The 21,746-nt window shown below is 43.6% G+C and overlaps 1 gene segment (V, D, J or C); it reads left to right on the forward strand.

Moving 5' to 3' along the window:
• The first annotated feature begins 15,341 nt into the window (after window positions 1-15,341).
• On the forward strand, window positions 15,342-16,025 carry LOC124963517 (immunoglobulin kappa variable 1-9-like). The segment is given in 3 exon segments: window positions 15,342-15,397; window positions 15,498-15,799; window positions 15,993-16,025. Coding segments are annotated over 3 exon segments (390 nt in total).
• The last annotated feature ends 5,721 nt before the right edge of the window (window positions 16,026-21,746 follow it).

Raw genomic sequence — 21,746 nt, forward strand, 5'->3', positions numbered from 1 at the left:
AACCAAGAATCTTATACCCAGCAAAACTTACCTTCAGTTTGATGATGAAATAAAATCCTTCCATGAGAAACAAAAGCTAAAAGAATTACAAGAAGAAAGCCGGTGCTACAGAACATTCTTAGCAAAATATTCCATGAGGAAAAAATGAGAAACAACGATGAAAATTAGCAAAGGGAGGAACTACCCTAAAGGTATAGCCAAAAAGAAGAAACCAAGTCGTGTCAAGAAACAAAAATGAGTCCAATGAGTGGGAATACAAATCATATCACAATAATAACCCCAAATGTCAATGGCCTGAACTCATCAACCAAAAGACATAGACTGGTAGATTGGATTAATAAGAAGGATCCAACAATATGCTGCCTGCAAGAGACTCATCTCATAGAAGGAGATACCCACAGACTAAAGGTGTAAGGATGGGAAAAAACATACCATGCACACAGACTCAGCAAAAGAGCCAGAGTATCCATCCTCATATCAGATAATGTGGACTTCAAGCCAAAGTTAGTCAGAAGGGATAAAGAAGGACATTGCATACTGCTTAAGGGAAGCATAAATCAGGAAGACCTAACAATCATAAATATCTATGCCCCAAACAGTGGCTCATCCATGTATGTCGAAGAAATACTTCTCAATTCCAGGAATCAAATAGAACACAACACAATAATACTAGGTGATTATAAAACACCTCTCTCACCACTGGACAAATCTTCCAAACAAAAATTGAAAAAAGAAACCATAGATCTCAATAACACAATGAATAATTTAGACTTAATGGACATATATAGAATATACCATCCAACAAAGAGTGAATACACTTTCTTCTCAGCACCACATGAATCCTTTTCTAAAATAGACCACAAAGCTACTGTTAGCAAATACAAGAAGATAGACATACTACCTTGTATTCTATCAGATCATAATGGATTGAAATTAGAAATAAATGACAGAATAAAAAACAGAAACTACTCCAACACCTGGAGATTAAATAATACACTATTGAACAATGAATGGATACTAGAAGATATCAGGGGGAAATAAAAAAATTCTTAGAGATAAATGAGAACAAAGATACATCATATCAAAATCTCTAGGACACTCTAAAAGCGGCAATTAGAGGAAAATTTATTTCATGGAGTGCATTCAATAAAAGAAGAAAAAAATCAACGAATAAATGACCTAACACTGCAGCTAAAATCCTTAGAAAAAGAACAGAGAAACACCAAAAGTTGTAGAAGACAGAAAATAGCTAAAAATAGAGCTGAAATCAATGAAATTGAAACAAAAGAAACAATCGAAAAAATTGACAAAATAAATAGTTGGTTCTTTGAAAAAATAAACAAAATTGTTAAACCCTTAGCCACACTAACAAAGAGAAGGAGAGAGAAAACTCAAATGACTAAAATGTGGAATGAACCAGGACACGATATCACAAACAGACACGACACAACAGACACAAATGAAATAGAAAACATAATTAACAGCTATTTTGAAAATCTATACTCCAACAAAATAGAAAATCTTGAAGACATCAACAGGTTTCTAGAGACATATGAATTACCCAAATTGAACCAGGAGGACATACACAATTTGAATAGATCAATTTCAAGTAATGAAATAGAAGAAGTCATCAAAAGTCTACCAACAAAGAAAAGCCCAGGACCTGATGGTTTCTCAGCTGAGTTCTTCAAAAACTTCAAAGAAGAGCTCATTCCAATACTCCTCAAAGAATTCCATGAAATAGAGGAGGAGGGAACCCTCCCAAACTCATTTTATGAAGCCAATATCTCCCTGATACCTAAACCAGTCAGAGACACATCGAGGAAAGAAAATTTCAGACCAATATCCTTAATGAATATTGATGCAAAAATTCTCAACAAAATTTTAGCAAATCGCCTACAAAAATATATTAAAAAGATAGTGCACCACGATCAAGTGGGTTTTATCCCAAGGATGCAATGTTGGTTCAACATCCGGAAATCAACAAATGTAATTCACCATATCAAGTCAAGAATCACATGATTATTTCCATAGATGCAGAAAAAGCATGTGATAAAGTATGGCACACCTTCAAGCTGAAAACACTAGAAAAAAAAGGGATAGTGGGAACATTCCTTAACATTGTAAAGGCCATCTATGCTAAGTCCATGGCCAATATCATTCTAAATGGTGAAAAGCTGAGAGCATTTCCCCTGAAAACTGGAACAAGGCTGGAATGCCCTCTTTTCAACTTTGTCCTTGAAACTCTAGCCAGGGCAATTAGACCAAAGAAATTAAGAGGATATGAATAGGAAAAGAAGAACTCAAACTATCCGTATTTGCTGATGACATGATTATATATTTAGAGGAACTGGGAAATTCCACCAGTAAACTTTTAAAACTCATAAGTGAATTCAGTAGAGTAGCAGGATATAAGATCAATGCTCATAAATCTAATGCATTTTTAGACATCAGTGATAAATCCTCAGAAAGTGAGGTTAGGAAAACTTCCCCATTCACAATAGCCTTGAAAAAAATAAAATACTTGGGAATCAATCTAACAAAAGAGGTGAAAGACCTCTACAATGAGAACTACAGAACACTAAAGAAAGAAATTAAAGAAAATCTTAGAAGATGGAAAGATCTCCCATGTTCTTGGATAGGCAGAATTAATATTGTCAAAATGGCCTTACTAACAAAAGTGCTATACAGATTCAATGCAATTCCAATTAAAATCCCAATGATGTACCTTACAGAAATAGAGCAAGCAATCATGAAATTCATCTGGAAGAATAAGAAACCCAGAATAGCTAAATCAATCCTTAGCAGGAAAAGTGAAGCAGGGGGCATCACAATACCAGAACTTCAACTATACTACAAAGCAATAGCAATGAAAACGGCATGGTATTGGCACCAAAATAGACAGGTAGATCAATGGTACAGAATAGAGGACACAGACGCAAACCCTAATAAATACAGTTTTCTCATACTAGACAAAGGTTCCAAAAACATGCAATGGAGAAAAGATAGCTTCTTCAACAAATGGTGCTGGGAAAACTGGAAATCCATATACAGCAGAATGAAATTAAACCCCTATCTCTCATCCTGCACAAAACTCAACTCAAAATGGATCAAGGACCTTGGAATCAGACAAGAGACCCTGCATCTTATGGAAGAAAAAGTAGTTCCAATCTTCAACATGTCGGCTTAGGATCAGACTTCCTTAACATAACTCCCATAGCACAAGAAATAAAAGCAAGAATCAATAACTGGCACAGATTCAAAGTAAAAAAAAACTTTCTCTCAGCAAAGGAAACTATCAGCAATGTGAAGAGAGAGCCTACAGAGTGGGAGAAAATCTTTGCCACTCATACTTCAGATAGAGCACTAATTTCCAGAATATATGAAGAACTCAAAAAACTCTACATGAAGAATACAAATAACCCAGTCAACAAATGGGCTAATGATATGAACAGATGCTTCACAGAAGAAGATCTCCAAGCAATCAACAAACATATGAAAAAATGTTCAACATCTCTAGTAATAAGAAAAATGCATATCAAAACTACCCTAAGATTCATCTCACCCCAATTAGAATGGTGATTATCAAGAATACCAGGAACAACAGGTGTTGGTGAGGATGTGGGGAAAAAGGTACACTCATACATTGCTCGTGGGGTTGCAAATTAGTGCAGCCACTCTGGAAAGCAGTGTGGAGATTCCTTAGAGAACTTGGAATGGAACCACCATTTGACCCAGCTATCCCACTCCTCGGTCTATACCCAAAGGACTTAAAAGCAGCATACTACAGAGATACAGCCACATCAATGTTCACAGCTGCTCAGTTCACAATAGTTAGATTGTAGAACCAACCTAGATGCCCTTCACTCGATGAATGGATAAAGAAACTGTGGTATATATAGACAATGGAATATTAGTCAGTCATAAAGAATAATAAAATTATGGCATTTGCAGACAAATGAATGAAATTGGACAATATCATGCTAAGTGAGATAAGCCAATCTCAAAAAACCAAAGGATGAATGATCTCACTGATTAGCAGATGATGATACATAATGGGAGGTGGGAGGAAGGGAAGAATGGAGGAAGGAGGGACTGTATAGAGGGAATGAGGTGTGGGAGGTGTGGAGGGAAAGGAAAAAATAACAGAATGAATCAAACACCATTACCCTATGTAAATGTATGATTACACAAATGGTATGCCTCTACTTCATGTACAAACAGAGAAACAAGCTGCACCCCATTTGTTTACAATAAAAAAAAAAAAAAAGAAAAGAAAAACACAGTAGATGAAGGCACCAAAAACATTCAGTGGAGAAAAGATAGCCTATTCAACAGATGCTACTGGGAAAAATGGAAAGCCACATGTAACAAAATGAAATTAAATTTCTCTCTCTTACTCTGCATGAAACTCTACTCAAAGCGCATCAAAGACTTGAACACTAGAACAGAGACCCTGCGCCTACTAGAAGAAAATTTGGGTCAAATCTTCACCATGTTCGCTTAGGATCTGACTTCCTTAACAAGACCCCTAAAACACAGGAAGTAAAACCAAGAATCAATAAATGGGATTGTTTCAAACTACAAAGTTTCTTCTCAGCAAATGAAACAATCAGTAATGTGAAGAGAGAGCATACAGAGTGGGAGAACATCTTTACCACATGCAAGTCAGATAGAGTTTTTTTTTTTTTTCTTTTTAACTTAATTTTTATTTGTGCATTATAATTATACATAATAGTAGAATTCATCAGGACATATTCATACATGTATTCATGTGCAATCCTCTGAGTACTATATTCGTTTTTTTTTCTTCTTTTTTTTTTTCTAATTTAACTATTTATTTATTTATTTATTTATTTATTTTTTTTTTTATTGTAAACAAATGGGATACATGTTGTTTCTCTGTACATGGCGTAAAGGCATACCATTTGTGTAATCATAAATTTACATAGGGTAATGTTGTTTGATTCATTCTGCCATTTTTTTCCCTTCCCCCCCTCCCCTTCCACCCTTCCCCTCCATCTATACAGTCCTTCCTTCCTCCATTCCTGCCCCCCTCCCTAAACCCAACTCCAACCCCAACACTAACCCTTCCCACCCCCCATTATGTGTCATCATCCACTTATTAGCGACAGATAGAGTTTGAATCACTAAGATATATAAAGAACTCAAAACACTTAACACCAAAACCCCAAATAACCCAATCAATAAATGGGCTGAGGAACTGAACCGATACTTTACAGAAGAAATACAATCAATCAACAGATAATTTTGTTTTAATAAGCCCAATGTTACAGATTGTTTGATACTTGTCTGTCCCCCTCCCTCACCCCTTTCCCTTTTCCTGACATCACTATCCTGACGTTAAAGTATCTTTCTGCATCAGATTCTACAGAGGAACAGAACTGGTAGAGTATGTGTGTGTGAACGCTCTCACATACACGCATGTGCACAGTGCCTTTTGTTATATTCAGGCCCTTGGTGAATTGACCGATGGTCACCCACATTGGAGAGTATCATTTGGTTTACTGACACCACTGATTCAAATGCTAATCTCATCTGGAAACACACAGAATTATTTAATCAGGGCACCCTGTGACCTAGTCAAGTTGACATGTAAGATTAACCATCATACTTTGCCTTAGGAACTTCTATATTTTGCTGTGTATGCCCTCATTCTTAAATGATGTAAAGTATCTTTTGTGTGCATGTGTATTAGGATTTAAATAATTTGTCATATGCCTGTAATCCCAGCAATTTGGGAAGTTGAGACAGGAGGATTGCAAGTTTGGGGTCAGCCTGGGAAATTGAGTGAGTGAGATGCTGTCTCAAAAAAAAGTGGGTTAGAGGGGTCTGGGTCTGGAGATGTATTCATTCAGTGGTAAATAAGCACCCTTGAGTTCAATCTCCAGTACGAAATAAATAAATAAATTTATTTGGATTTAGATAGAAAATACTGGAAAATGGAGAATCAATCACCTGCTGCAAAGAGGAGGGTTATTGGAAAAGGGAGACATTCCTGAATCTTCCAAGGGAAGCCACCTCATCAAGGAGACCCTACCTAGTAAATGGCACTAAAGGAGCTAAGGAACTGCTCTCAAGTTCCCCACGATTGGGAATTCTGCTGACTCTTAAGAGCAGATAGGAACAAGTTCAATTTGACCAGCTTGATCTTAAACACCTACCAAAACAGTTAAAACCAACACACAGTCATTCCTGGGCACTTAAAAGAAGAAAAACAGTAAACGTGACTTAAGATGTGCACTTGTCTTAGCCCCAAGAATAAGTATGAGTGGAAGTTAACAAAAGATTCTCAGGCAGTAGTGCCTGATAACTATCAAGAGAAAGTGCCAGAGTCAGAAGGTTTTAGTCCGTGTAAGGCCTGTAGATCTTTTCAACCTCCTAAACAGGTAGGCTTAATCAATATTCGATAGAATGATTACCTAGCCTAAGTAATGAAATAAAGGGAACTCTACTAAACACAGAGGTCATACCAATGAAAGTATATTTTACTAAAATCAGATGATATTAAGTAGCTTAACTATATTTTATGGGGACATATTGTGGAATATTACTCAGCTTTAAAGAAGAATGAAATTATGGCATTTAATGGTAAATGGATGGAGTTGGAGAATATCATACTAAGCAAAGTAAGTCAAACACAAAAAACCTGAGGCCAAATGATTCATCTTATATGCAGATGCTAATTCACAATAAGGTGGTGGCTAGGGGAGAATAGAGTTACTTTATATTAGTTAGAGGGGAGTGAAGGGAGGGGTAGGGGTATAGGAGTAGGAAGGATAGTAGAGTGAGACAGACATTATTACCACATGTGCATGTGTGACTGCATGACCAATGAGATCCTACATATGTACAATCAGAAAAATGGGAAATTACACTCCATTTGTATATGATTTATCAAAATGTGTAAATGCATTCTGCTGTCATATAAAACTGATTAGAACAAACAAAAATTAAATGTTATGTTTACATTCCTCATAATTCTGACAATGTTAAAGATGCATGCTCCCAAATAAAGGCCTGTCCTCTCCAGTCTTTGTTATGCCTTGTTATGGGATCAACTTCTCCTCTCGTACACCTCATGGTGAGAGGTCACTGACTCTATCATCTTCATGACATTCATTGACATGTTCCAGATGCTGCAGCCTTCAGTGTGTGTTAACCTCATTTCAGTACCTATGTCTTTTGTTCTCTCTCATAGACTCACTGACCCCCAGGTGACTTCACAACCTCTTCTTCCCCAACCAGACTTTTACTGTGGTCCCCTCCACTGTCCTGATTTCTAAAAGGGGACTCCAAACTGTTTCCCCTTTCAGCTCCAAGCAACCACAGTAGTCACTGTCCCATTTCCTTACAGCAGAAAGGAGTCTGGCATATTAGAGGGTGGATGCAGCCAGGATGAAGGGCAGGCAGGTAGTAGGTAGGTGATCTGGGTCAGACTGAGAAAATGGAGACCCATTTGCATCTGGGAATTTGGAGACCACCCAGGGAGATTGACAGTCAGTGTCCCCAGAGCCCTTGATTGACATGATTACTTGACTACACTACCCCTCCCAAAAGGTGGCAGAGAGGGAGATGTTACTTAGTGACTCCTGGGCAGCTTCCTGCTTGGATTCCTCTATCTGTTCCTACCCATATCCATCTGCTTCTCTCTGATTGGCCACTCCACCAGCACCTCCTGTGCCTAGTCACACACACAGAAAGGAGAGATGAGGGGGGGAGGGCAGGAGGACAAAGAAAACAATGTATAAAAGTGGCCAGATTCTCTCACTTCTTGGGATACTAGAATACCAGCTATGGGCCCTTACTCCTCTGGAAGTAGTCTGGGGAACTACTTTTAAATAAAACTGGCTTAATATGCTTGCCTTGGTGTGCTTCTCTTAGGTTCAAACTTCAACATTTCAGGAAGCAGAACTGTTCATGTATAAATGGCAGTATTCAGTCCATGGCCTAGAGGAACACATTTTAGATAGTAGATCTAGGTTTCTTTCTCTGACACTAAGGAACATGGGACCTGTGCTGAGTGACTGAGAGGATACAGCCCTGCAGCTGTGCCCAGCCTGCCCAACCCTGCTGATTTGCATGTGCCCAGAGCACAGCCCACTGCCCTGAGGACTTCTAAATAGGCTGCTCACACCCTGTACAGGAGTCAGTGCCATCAGGACACAGCATGGACATGAGGACACCTGCTCAGATCCTGGGGCTCCTGCTGCTCTGCCTCCCAGGTAAGGAGTTTCTAAGCCCAAAGATTTCAGAGACCTGCCCTGCAGTCTAATTGGGTGTAGTTGTGTGAATATTTGTGTCTTGCTTTTTTTTCAACATTAGGTGCCAGCAGTGACATCCAGATGACACAGTCTCCATCTCTTCTGTCAGTATCTCGAGGTGACAGAGTCACCATCACCTGCAGGGCCAGTCAGGGCATTAGCAATAATTTACACTGGTATCAACAGAAGCCAGGGCAAGCTCCTAAGCCCCTGATCTATGGTGCAACCAGTTTACAATCTGGGGTCCCATCAAGGTTTGGTGGCAGTGGATCTGGGACAGCATCAGCAGCCTGGAGTCTGAAGATGTGGCCGATTATTTTTGTCAACAAGGTAACAGTTACCCACCCACAGTGATACAGGCCATGACAAAAACCTCCCAGGGAAGCAGAAGTGTGAGTCTGGGCTACCCCAGTTGCTCCTCCTGCTGCCTCCACATGCTGAGAGCACTTCTCAGAGGAGGCCAGTCTGTGAAGGTCACTGGGAAGATTTGGTAGAAGGGGTCAAGGGGGCTCCTCTGTAGCCTCACTCTTTCTCCAGAGGCACAGACCTGACAATGTGTCTACTCATTGAATAAGGTGCATATCAGTGCACCTGACCAGGGGGTGGGCTGTTTATGCCATCAGACATCAGGCACAGGGATCAGCAGAATGTGAAGAATGTGTCTGCAGTTTCCCATGACTATTGGCTGAAAACCTTCCCAATATCCAGGTTAAGACTGATCTGGAAAGATACAAGAGTCTCTCCCTTCTTCCTCAAGCATCTGCAGGCACAACATGGTCCCATGGAGCTATTAAATGGACTGAAGTTAGATGCAGCCAGAACTGAGAACTGGAAGCCAGTTCTCTGTGTGACCATTACCTCTGCCCTCCTGATATATCCCAAGGATTCTGCAATGTCTGAGGTACAGAAAAGGGCCTCTGCCTGTCTTAGGAAAACTCTGGACACACGAGTTTCTTTGAAATGAAGGAAGTTACTGAACTGTTACAGGTGTTTCTCTGAACAGCACCATGTCCTGGAACAAGCTCCTGCAGTGACCAGTGGCAAGGCTCCATACCATCAGGGAACATGTCCAGTGGACATGGTGTTGTTTTAATGGGAATTTGGTAAGGAAACATGGGGGTTCCTCTCTGGAAGCTACACTTGAAAGAGGATCCTTGTTGTGAGTGAATAGGAATGAGGACTAGGTCCCTGGAGTTTGGTCTTGTCATTCACAGGTGTCAGGGTGCCCAGGATCAAGGTGCTCCTCATCCAAGTAAGAGGAATTGCAACACCCCCAGTTTCCACTAAGGCCAGAGTTGAAGCTGTAGAGACCTGCAGATCAGACTCAGTTGCTCACAAACATAGTGTCCTCATGGCTCCAAGACAGGATTGATAGGCTTCCCAGCACCTCAGGACTGTGGACACAGCATCCCAGTGATTGAGGAGAAAAGGAGAAATAGAGAATGTGGTTAAATACATACTGCTGATGATATTCAGGGAAAAAATTGGTAGAAGTTCTGTGCTTATTAGTGACATTTAGGGCTCACAGTCAAGAGTTTGCCTTGAGTTTTGGATCAGATTTAGGACTAGGAAGTTGCTGAAGCTGGAATTGTTGAGTGTGGGGACTCTTACAGAGAGATTGAATGCATTTCTCATGGTGAGAGGGACATGAGCTTCAGGGGTTCAGGGGCACAATGCTATTGTTTGAATATGAGGTGCCCCACAAAGCTGTCATAAATGCAGGAATGTTCAGAGGTGAAATGATGATATTATAAAAGCTGTAACCTTAGCAGTGGATTAATCTATTGAGTGGAATTATAATATAATGGACAAACTGGTTGGAAATGCTGTGCATGGTGGAAACTCCTGGTCACTCCTGGAGGAAGTTAGGCCACAGGGACATGTCCTTGAACAGTCTGTCTTGTCCCCATGGCTTACAGAGGACCATGACATGAGCAGCTTCTCTCTCCATACCTTTCTACCCTGGGTCTCACTCTGGGACCAGACTAATGGAATCAAGGCAGACAGCTATGCCCTGAACTGAGCCTCTGAAGCTGTAAGCCCAAACCAACAAATCCAATAAAAAGAAAAACAAAAGAATAAAGAAAGAAAGGAAAAAGAAAAAGAAAAGTAAATAAAGTGAAAAATGTTTAACATTTTATTGGAAGGTGAGGTAACTAGGATCGAACTCTGGGGTACCACCCACACAGTCACATCCCCAGCTCTTTTTATTTTTCATTTAGAGACAGTGTCTGCATTAGGGCCTTCCTGAGTCTGTCTTTGAACTTGCAATTCCTCCTGCCTCAGCCTCCCAAGGTGCTGTGATTACAGGTGTGCAACAAGGCACTCAGCTCCATTGAACCTTGGATGGACATTTGGGTAGTTTCCAGATTCCCCTTTTCTATATTTGCACTTGGAAAGAGTGGAGCTGAGGCCTCTCACATGTGTTACAGGCTGCACAGGTGTCTCAGGATTGAAATGGCTGATGTGTGAGGCATCAGCCTCTTCTCTCGACCATGTAGCCTGGCTAAGCTTGCTAGAAGTGTAGGTCACTGCATCTATTCCAAGTACATATTTTTTAAATGATTTGAGTAAGAGTTTAACTGACAGCCTTCTGAGTTTTTTGTTTGACCTAATATTTGTATGCATTTGTGGGTTGCAATGTGAGGTTTCTATACATTGTGTGATCATGAAATCATGCATTTAGCACATCTCTCACCTTAGACATTCATCCTTCCTTTGTGGTGAGTCTTTCTAAGCCCTGGGCCTCTGGCAACAAAAGACACAGATACTAGACCTGGAGATGCCCTGATCCTCCCTAGCCATCAGTGTGTGGTGACCACAGAAGGTGTAAACCTCTGGCCATGAGGCCCTCAGCCTCTCTGGATCCCAGTGGTGGAGGTGGAGATGCCCTGAGAACTGGAGCCTCCAGGGGCTTCTCTGTTCTCACCTGTGTGCACAGGTCTCAGCAAAGATGCTGGGGGCTGGGACAGACCCTCTCTTCTTGGTCCCTTAGTGAGCAACTCTGCAGGAAACCAGGAGTGTGAAGTGCTAATGGCAGATGTGCTCCAGGAATGACTCTAATGACCGGGATGGACAGCTGGGGCCCAGGGTCAGCCTTTCACCACTGTGACACGAAGACCTGACAGGAACAGTCTCAGAGGAGGGAGGTTGTTGGGTGCTCATGGTTTCAGTGGTTCAGTCCATTGTCAGCCAACTCCACTGCTCTGGGCCTCAGATGAGGAAGAGCTTCATGGCTAATCCAGGCACTTTTTCTGCTTCTGAATTAGTTCTGGATTTGGGGTACTGTCTGCCTTGTCCTTTGTCAGATGCTTATTCTGTACCTTGTCCTGCCAGGGCCTTAATCAGGGATTTCCTTGAAGACTGGAGATCACACAGGGGGCACTCCTGGGACAAGTCTCATGGTGACTTTGAAAAGATCAGAGGGCCCTTCAGTGACATTGCAGGCTTGTTTTGAGAGGTTGTCACACCCTGGAATAAACACAACTGAAAGTCTGAATGATGATATTCTTCTAAACAACTGTGATTGGACCTTAGAAAATGGCCATGAATGGGAATAATGAAATTCCAAGTGAATACAAATCAGTTGGTCTCTGCTCAGCAGGGGATCTCTCCCTTATCAACATGACCCAACATAGAGACCCAGTCGGCCACCCTCCCAGCCTTTCCAGTGAGGTCCTGCAGGTGTCTACAGCAGGGCTGTCAGCTAGCCAGGGCTCACATGGATCCTGGTGCTTCTGAGCATCCAACCACCAAGAACAACCTCTGCTGGGCCCTCATCTCCCACATGTGGGGATCATGTCAATTCACTTGTGTGGAGCTAATGCCCTGGGCCAGAGGGCCCTGCACCTTCTCCTAGACCTAAGCTGAGCCCAGCCTGATTGCCCAGGTAGCTGTGGTGAGGTCAGCAGCTCCTGCATCTGCTCTGTCCCTGTCTCCTCAGAAGTGTGGCATGATTATTGGGAATGCTCTGGAGGGTTTAAGAGTCTTGCACCAGGGGTCATTTCCTCCAAACCTTCGTTCCTGGACAACACCAAGCCCCCAACTATTTATTGATTCAAAAATGACATTCCTTGCTCAAATGAATCTATCCATAGTGTGACTTTTAAATTTATTTAGTAAAGGAGCTCTTTTTTAAACCTAAAGCTCACTCCAAGGAAAAAGCAACAATGACAACAGCACACTCTCCCCACTGTCTCCTGCTGTTTCCTGAGACTTAAAGCTGTACTGTGGGTCACACACTCTATATGGACTGCACAAAATCTCCATTCCTAGGCCTCAGACACTGAATTCAGTGCAGTTTTGAAGAAAGCATTCAAGTCTTCTCATCATTATCAGCTTGAACACTCATAAAATACAGGACACACATGAATTTGAAAGAAAAGGGAGGCTCTCCCCTCCCCCACCATCCCTGTAGGCACCGTCCTGGTCCTGTGGGGTGTTTTAGTGGAAGTTGAGATCCAGGCAGAACTGAGGACTTGAGGCCAGTTCTCTGTGTGTCCATCACCTCTGTTTTCTTGATGGGTACCATGGATGCTGCAGATGCCTGGTGAGGGATAATGTTCACTGTCTGTTGACCCAAACCTCTGAAAACTCTTTTCCCTGATATGAAGTGGACCATGTGTCTTTTCAGAAGCTGCTGAGGAAAGAACCAAATGCTGGGACATGATCCAGAAGCCACCAGTGACCAGGCTCCATCACTCCTAGAAACAGGTCCTCTTGTCCTGAAAGCCAAGCACACTATTTGGAGTGAATGTTCAGGGAGGGAAGGCATCGATTTTTAAACACAGAGACTCTCATGGTTGCGGACTAAAGTGATGCAATTGCAAAAACGGAGACAACCTTCAGGAAAAGTGGGCAATCCTAGTGGACACACTTGCTGCCATCATTTAAGTGAGGTTGGTGATCAGGAGCTTCACCGTCACTGAGTGTGCTGTTGGGCACCTGTTGTTAATGGTTCCACATAACATTCAAGAACAAGGAGCAGAGCTTTTTGGTTTTGGTCCACATTATCTGAGAGCATTTGCATTTCCCTCCATGCATTATGAAGTTCTTTGAATTGAATTTAGAACAATTTGAAATGTTTAATTTTTCACAACACACTGATGGTGACTGGAACAGGTCAACAAAGGTGTCGGTCAACCACAGAGAAACCTCACTGCTTGACCCCAAGAACCATGGCACTCTAGTCTGAGGGAGATGAGCCAGCAGGCCTCAGACATCTGGACCCCAGCATCTTCACCATGTGGTGGGCACATCAGTTGTCTGACCAATCCCACAAATCCTGTCCCACCCCAGGAAAGTTGAACCCAGGTCAATGCCTGACCACGTCATTGTCACCATCTGTCCCTTCTCACACTAGTCAAGGGCTGTTGAAGATGACTTCCCCTTTCTTTTTAATATATTTGCATACAGTGTCCTTGACAAATTTTCTCTAGGTTGATGTATTTACTCACTCATTGCAAAAGTTACTGATGGGGAAAGATTATGAAGCACATGGAGAAGGAGGTGGAGTTGAGGTGACAGTGGTGTTCAGGTCCCCTTCTGTTCTCTTTTCCAAAACCACATCTTTGGGATCTCAGGAGGGTCACACATACTACATGTCTGGTGCCCTGAGGTCAGCAGGTGTTTTCAATTTCTGACAAACTCTTAATCCTATGTCCTTAAGTACTTGTGCAGTTTCCTGAGCACAGGGATCACTTGAGTTTCCTACACAAATCTCTCCTTGTGATGAAGGAAGAGGAAGAGTTTTGTGAATTGGAAAGAAAAGATTCATGGTCAAGATTTTGGTACCCTTGCTACAAATTCTGCATGTTGTTCCACAGTCCTGTCACTAGAGCAAACACAACAGACAATAACAGTCGTAGGAACCTGATCCTGAAGCCCTGGGAGAGGAGCCATTATCCTATCCTGTGGGGGCCACTAAGACTTAGGAGTCTGCAATGCTTTCAGGACACAGGGCTGCTGGACTCTGCACATTGGATCTGTCTCCCAGAAGCAAGTTCAGGAAGGTTTTCTGTTTTCTTCAGTGATCTGTATTAACATTCTTCTAATAAGAATAGCCCTTCCCAGGGATTCGTGGAGTGGAGTCAGAATACAGGTCAGCAGTGGGCCAGGCTGATGGGAGGACAAGTACCCTGCTCTGAGGATGCCCCAGGTGAGCAGTGAGGATGGATTGTCCTGTGAATTCAAAAGAGGGCACAGAACACAGAGAACCCATTCAGTGAATGTGACCAGACCCTGGAGGTGTCCAGAGAGGAGGGGAAGTGGTGGGAGTGGAGAGGGTTTGCAATTTAGTGCTGTCCCCAGGATGTCCCCAGAGCCCTCAGCAAGGAGCAGGTCACTGTTCAGTGCACATGGTCCAGGGTGGGCTGAGCTTCATGCTTCACTAAAGTCATGAAAAAAACAAAACTTTCTTCTACTAGTTATTCTAACCTTTCCAGAGAAGACACTGAGGAAAATCCTGGCAGGCCCTGCACCTGCTGCTCTGGGGAGTCAGGCACCATCTTGTCTATGTGTGTGTGTTGGAGAGACTGAGGCACTAAGGTCTGGAATCATGACTGATTACACCTCCTCCAGACTCCTAGTCCTGTAGGGTAACTGTCTAGAAAAACCCGAACATCCTCAGAGTTTCCAGATTCTAATCTCTTTTGTTTTCATTGTTGTTTTGATATCCTATTCAAGTAAATCCCTTTACCCCTGAACTGCTCCCTGCTAGTTAGGTCAATGATAAGGAATTGTCCTTAAGAAACCCAAGAAAAGCTTTTCCTGAACCATGAAGAGAACAGTAAGTCACTACTTACAAGAGAGTGCACTGATTTGTCCTGTGTATTTCAGGTGAAAGCATGATCTTCTCTGGCACACCTGTGCTGCTCTAAGTGACCTGGGACACCTGGGACACTGGGGCTGTGCTGACAGAGAGGATGCAGCCCTGCAGCTGTGCCCAGCCTGCCCAGCCCTGCTGATTTGCATGTGCCCACAGCACAGCCCACTCCCTGAGGACTTCTTAATAGGCTGCTCACACCCTGTGCAGGAGTCAGTCCCATCAGGACACAGCATGGACATGAGGGCCCCTTCTCAGCTCCTGGGGCTCCTGCTGCTCTGCCTCCCAGGTAAGGAGTTTCTCAGCCCAAAGATTTCAGAGACCTGCCCTGCAGTCTAATTGTGTGTAATTTGTGGATATTTCTGTCTTGCATTGTTTTTCCACATTAGGTGCCAGAAGTGACATCCAGATGACACAGTCTCCAGCTCTTCTGTCAGTATCTCGAGGTGACAGAGTCACCATCACCTGCAGGGCCAGTGAGGGCATTAGCGATTATTTACACTGGTATCAGCAGAAACCAGGGCAAGCTCCTAAGCTGCTCATCTATCGTGCAGACGTTTTACAATCTGGTGTCCCATCACGGTTCAGTGGCAGTGGATATGGGACAGATTTCACTCTCACCATCAGCAGCCTGGAGCCTGAAGATGTGACCGATTATTATTGTCAACAAGGTAACAGTTACCCACACACAGTGATACAGGCCATGACAAAAACCTCCCAGGGAAGCAGAGTGTGAGGCTGGGCTGCCCCAGCTGCTCCTCCTGCTGCCTCCACTTGCTGAGAGCACTGCTCAGAGTAGGCCAGGCTGTGAAGGTCACTGGGAAGATTTGGAAGAAGGGGTCAAGGAGGCTCCTCTGCAGCCTCACTCTTTCTTCTTACTCCAGAGGCACAGACCTGACAATGTGTCTACTCATTGAATAAGGTGCATATCAGTGCACCTGACCAGGGGGTGGGGTGTTTATGCCATCAGACACAGGGTTCAGCCGAATTTGAAGAATGTGTCTGCAGTTTCCCAGGAATATTGGCTGAAAACTTCACAATATCCAGGTTAAGAATGATCTGTAAAGATACACAAGTCTCTCCCTTCCTCCTCAATCATCTGCAGGCACAACATGGTCCCATAGAGCTATTAAATGAACTGAAGTTAGATGCAGCCAGAACTGGGAACTGGAAGTCAGTTCTCTGTGTGACCATTAGCTCTGCCCTCCTGATACATCCCAAGGATTCTGCAATGCCTGAGGTATAGAAAAGGGCCTCTGCCTGTTGAAGCAAAGCTCTGGAGACACGAGTTTCTTTGAAATGAATGAAGTTACTGAAGTGATACAGGTGTTTCTCTGAGCAGCACCATGTCCTGGAATGAGCTCCTGCAGTGACCAGTGGCAAGGTTCCATAGCATCAGGGAACATGTCCAGTGGACATGATGTTGTTGTAAAGGAAATTTGGTAAGAAAACATGGGGATACCTCTCTGGAAACTACACTTGAAAGAAGATCCTTGTAGTGAATGAATATGAATGAGAACTATGTCCCTGGAGTTTGGTTTGTCATTCACAGTTGTCAAGTTGCCCAGGATCAAGGTGCTCCTCATCCAAGTAGGAAGAAGTGCAGCAACTGCAGGTTCCAGTAAGGCCAGAAGTCGAAACTATGAATACCTGCAGACCTGACTCAGTTGCTCACAACCACCATGTCCTCATGGCTCCAACAGGATGGACAGGTTGTAGATTCCCAGCTCCTCAGGACTGTGGTCACAGCATTTCAGTGACTGAGGAGTAAAGGAGAAACTGTGCATGTGGTTAAATCCATACTCTTGGTAATATTCAGGGAAAAAATGAGTAGAAGTTCTCTGTCCTTTAGTGACATTTAGGGGCTCACAGTCAAGAGTTTGTCTTGAGTTTTGGATCAGATCTTGGAGTAGGAATTTGCTGAAGCTGGAACTGTTAAAAGTGTGGGGACTCTTACAGAGAGATTGAATGCATTTCTCATGGTGAGATGGACATGAACTTCAGGGGTTCAGGGGCACAATGCTGTTGTTTGAATATGAGGTGCCCAACAAAGTTGTCATAAATGCAGGAATGTTCAGAGGTGAAACGATGAGATTATGAAAGCTGTCACCTTAGCAGTAGATTAATCCATTTAGTGGAATCATAATACAATGGAGAAAATTGTTGGTAACTCTAAGCATGCTGGGCACTCCTGGAGGAAGTTAGGCCACTGGGGACATGTCCTTGAACAGTCTGTCTTGTCCCAGTGGCTTCTAGGGACCATGAGGTGAGCAGGGTCTCTCCTCCACACCTTTCTACCCTGGGTCTCACTTTGGGACCAGAATAATGGAATGAAGTTAGACAACTATGCCCTGAACTGAGCCTCTGAAGCTGTAAGCCCAAACCAACAATACTAGTAAAAAGAAAAAGAAAGAAAGAAAGAAAGAAAGAAAGAAAGAAAGAAAGAAAGAAAGAAAGAAAGAAAGAAAGATAGAAAGAAAGAAGGAAAGAATGAAAAAGAAAGAAATAAAGTGAAAAATGTTTAACATTTTACTGGAAGGTGATATAACTAGTATTGAATTCCAGGGTACTCAACCACACAGTCACATCCTCAGCAATTTTTCATATTTTATTTACAGACAGTGTGTGCATTAGGGCCTTCCCGAGTCTGTCTTTGAACTTGCAATCCTCCTGCCTCAGCCTCCCAAGCTGCTGGGATTACAGGTGTGCAGCACGACACTCAGCTCCATTGAACTCTTGATGGACATTTGGGTAGTTTCTAGATCCTCCTTTTCTATTTTTGCACTTGGAAAGAGTGGAGCAGTGGACTCTCACACGTGTTCCAGGCCATGCAGGTGTCTCAGGATTGATATTGCTGATGTGTGGGGCATCTGCCTCTTCCCAGGACCACGTAAACCTGGCTATGTTTGCAAAGAAGAGTAGGTCACTGCATATATTCCAAGTGAGTATTTTTAAAATGAATTGACTAAGCATCTAACTGAAAACAGTCTGAACTTTTGTTTGAAATAACACTTGTATGCATTTGTGGTTGCAATGTGAGGTTTCTATGCATCATATGATCATGAAATTATGCAGTTAGCACATCCCTCACAGTAGGCAGTAATCCTTCCTTTGTGGTGAATCTTTCTAATCCCTGGACCTTTGGCACCAAGAGACACAGTTTCTAGACCTGGAGATGCTCTAGTCCTCCCCAGCCATCAGTGTGTGATGACCACAGAAGGTGTAAACCCTCTGGCCATGAGGCCCTCAGCCTCTCTGGGATCCCGTTTTGGAGGAGAAGATGCCCTCAGAGCTGGAGCCTCCCAGGGGCTTCTCTGCTCTCACCTGTGTGCACAGGTCTCAGCACAGGTGCTGGGGGATGGGAAAGGACCCTCTCCTCTTGGCCACTTAGTGAGCAACTCTGCAGGAAGCCAGGAGTGGGAAGTGCTAATGGCAGATGTGCTCCAGGAATGACTGATGATGGGGATGGACAGCTGGGGCCCAGATGTTAGTCAGCCTTTCACCACTGTGACATGAAGGCCTGACAGGAACAGTCTCAGAGGAGGGAGGTTGTTGGGTGCTCATGGTTTCAGTGGTTCAGTCCATTGTTGGCCAACTCCACTGCTCTGGGCCTCAGGTGAGGCAGAGCATCATGGCTAATCCAGGCACTTTTTCTGCTTCTGAATTAGTTCTGGATTTGGGATACTGTCTGCCTTGTCCTTTGTCAGATGCTTATTCTGGACCATGTCCTGCCAGGGCCTGTGTCAGGGATTTCCTTGAAGACTGGAGATCACACAGGGGGCACTCCTGAGACAAGTCTCATGGTGCCTTTGAAAAGATCAGGGGGCCCTTCAGTGACATTGAAGGTTTGTATTGAGAGGTTCTCTTACCCTGGATAAACACAACTGAAAGTGTGGAGGTGAAATTGTTTTAAAAAGCTGTGACCGGACCTTATGAAATGGCCATGATTGAAAATAATGAAATTCCAAGTGAATACAAATCAGTTGGTCTCTGCTCAGCAGGGGTCTCTCCCTTATCAACATGACCCAACATAGAGACCCAGTCGGCGACCCTCCCAGTCTTTCCAGTGAGGTCCCTGCAGGTGTCTACAGCAGGGCTGTCAGCTAGCCAGTGCTCACATGGCTCCTGGTGCTTCTGAGCATCCATCCACCAAGAACAACCTCTGCTGGGCCCTCATCTCCCACATGTGGGAATCATGTCATGCCCTTGTGTGGAGCTAATTCCATGAGCCAGAGGGACCTGCACCTTCTCCTAGACCTAAGCTGAGCCCAGCCTGACCTCCCAGGCAGCTGTGGTGAGGTCAGCAGCTCCTGCATTTGCTCTGTCCCTGTGTCTGCTCAGAAATGCTCTGGAGGGTTTAAGAGTCTTGCACGAGGGGTCCTTTACTCCAAACCTTCCTTCCTGGACAACACCAAGCCATCAACTCTTTATTGGTCAAAAATGACATTCCTAGCTCAAATGAATCTATCCACAGTGTGACTTTTAAATTTATTTTGTAAAGGAGCTGGTTTTTAAACCTAAGGAAATAAAGCTCACTGGAAGGAAAGAGAAACAATGACAACAGCACACTCTTCCCACTGTCTCCTGCTGTTTCCTGAGGCTTAGAGCCATATTGTGGGTCACACACTGAATATACACTGCCCAAAAGTTCCCTTCCTAGGCCTCAGGTACTGAATTCAGTGCACTTTTGAAGAAAGCATTTAAATCTTCCCATCATCATCAACTAACTTGAACACTCACAAAACACAGGACGGACTTGAATTTGATAGGTGAGGGAGACTCTCCCCTCCCTCCACCATCCTGTAGGCACCATCCTGGTCCTCTTGGGTATTTTAATGAAGTTGAGCTCCAGCCAGAACTGAGGACTTGAGGCCAGTTCTCTGTGTGTCCATCACCTCTTTCTTACTAATGGGAAACATGGATGCTGCAGATGGATGAGGGAAGGACAATGGTCACTGTTGACCCAAACCTCTGGAGACTCTTGTTTCTCTGATATGAAGTGGGCCCTGTGTCTTTTCAGAGGCTGCTGAGGAAACACCAAATGCTGGGACATGCTCCAGAAGCCACCAGTGACCAGGCTCCATCCCACCTAGAAACAGGTGCTCCTGTCCTGAAAGCCAAGCACACTTTTCAGAATGAATGTTCAGAGAGGGAAGGCATAGATTTTTAAACACAGAGAGTACAGTGGTTGTGGATGAAAGTGACAAAATTGCAATAATAGAAACAACTTTCACGATAAATGAACATTCCTAAGGGACACACTTGCTGCTATCATTTAAGTGAGGTTGGTGATCAGGCGCTTCACAGTCACTGAGTGTGCTGTTGGGCACATGTTGTTAATGGTTCCAACTAGCATTCAAGAGCATGGAGCAGAGCTTTCTGGTTTTGGTCCACATTAACTGATTAGCATACATAACTAATTAGCATCACTGATGGTGACTAGAACAGGTCAACAAAGGCATCTATCAACCAGAGAAACAGCACTGCTTGAACCCCAAGCACCATGACTCTCCATTCTTTCTATTGCTACCTGGACAGACTTGAGCAGTAGACTATTGTGTGGGTTCTGAGTTCCAGTGGCTGAATACAGATTTCTGGACTATTAACATCTAACTGGAAACTATGCCTCTTTTTCTCAAGGAACCACAGTTCAGGGGAGTGTCTGAAATATAAGTAAAGTATTTATCTAGATAAAGTATTTATCTAAGTAAAGATCTGAGCAAGAAGGCACTCTTTGCTCCAGAAATGGCTCTGTGGACAGGAAACTGCTCAGGGTTTGTCTGCATGTGGCCACTGGAGGGGTCAGTGCACAGCAGTGAAGGAAGAGAGGGGCCACAGGTGTCCCTGGAAATCTTGTTCAGGGAGACTAAACCTGGAGTGAGTGCATTTAGCACTAACACCTCCTTTCTTTAATTCCCTAGATTTAATTACAGGGCATGTAGGATACAAGTGGACAAGGAAGTCAGCATCCTCATGATTCCATATGGAAATAATGCTTTAGTGGTTCAGGTTGTGGATTCACATTGAGAAAGTGTTGCCAGTCAGTCCTGGTGGCTGGGGATATTTGTCTCCTGCATGGTGTCTTGGAAGAGGTCAAGCAGGACAGGCTTCTGCTCCCAGAGAGAGCCCTGGGCACAGTCTCTGCATCTTCAGGCCTCAGGTTCTCTTGAAGTGTGGTACTGGCCCTGTGTCTGACAGCAAGATCACCTCCACACAGCAGCCTGGAGCCTGGGATGTGACTGTCCATCACTATTAAGATGGTGCAGGGCAGACCATGTGTTTATAAAACAGCATTCAGGGGGTCTTAGTGACATTGCTGACTATTACTGTTAGGACTAAACTGGCCTATGCTGTGAACACTAGCCACATGTGACTTTATAAATTAAATTGAAATTAGAGTTTAATTTGAATATTTCAGGTGTACTTACTACATCCCAAGTGCTCAATACACACAGGTGGCTGGTGGCAACAGATGTTCTGTTGACGATCATTGGTTTGAAATGTTAATTTGACCAAGTTTGATGTAGCCAAGAGTAGAAACCTCCCAGCCATTGGTCACAGGCCTGTGTGTCCTCAGGACCTTCCCAGTTGACACAGGGGTTGTGGTCTAGAGCTGTCCCTGGGATGTGTCTGAGAGG

This window comes from Sciurus carolinensis, chromosome 13 (assembly GCF_902686445.1).
Source record: "Sciurus carolinensis chromosome 13, mSciCar1.2, whole genome shotgun sequence".
Classification (NCBI taxonomy): domain Eukaryota; kingdom Metazoa; phylum Chordata; class Mammalia; order Rodentia; family Sciuridae; genus Sciurus; species Sciurus carolinensis.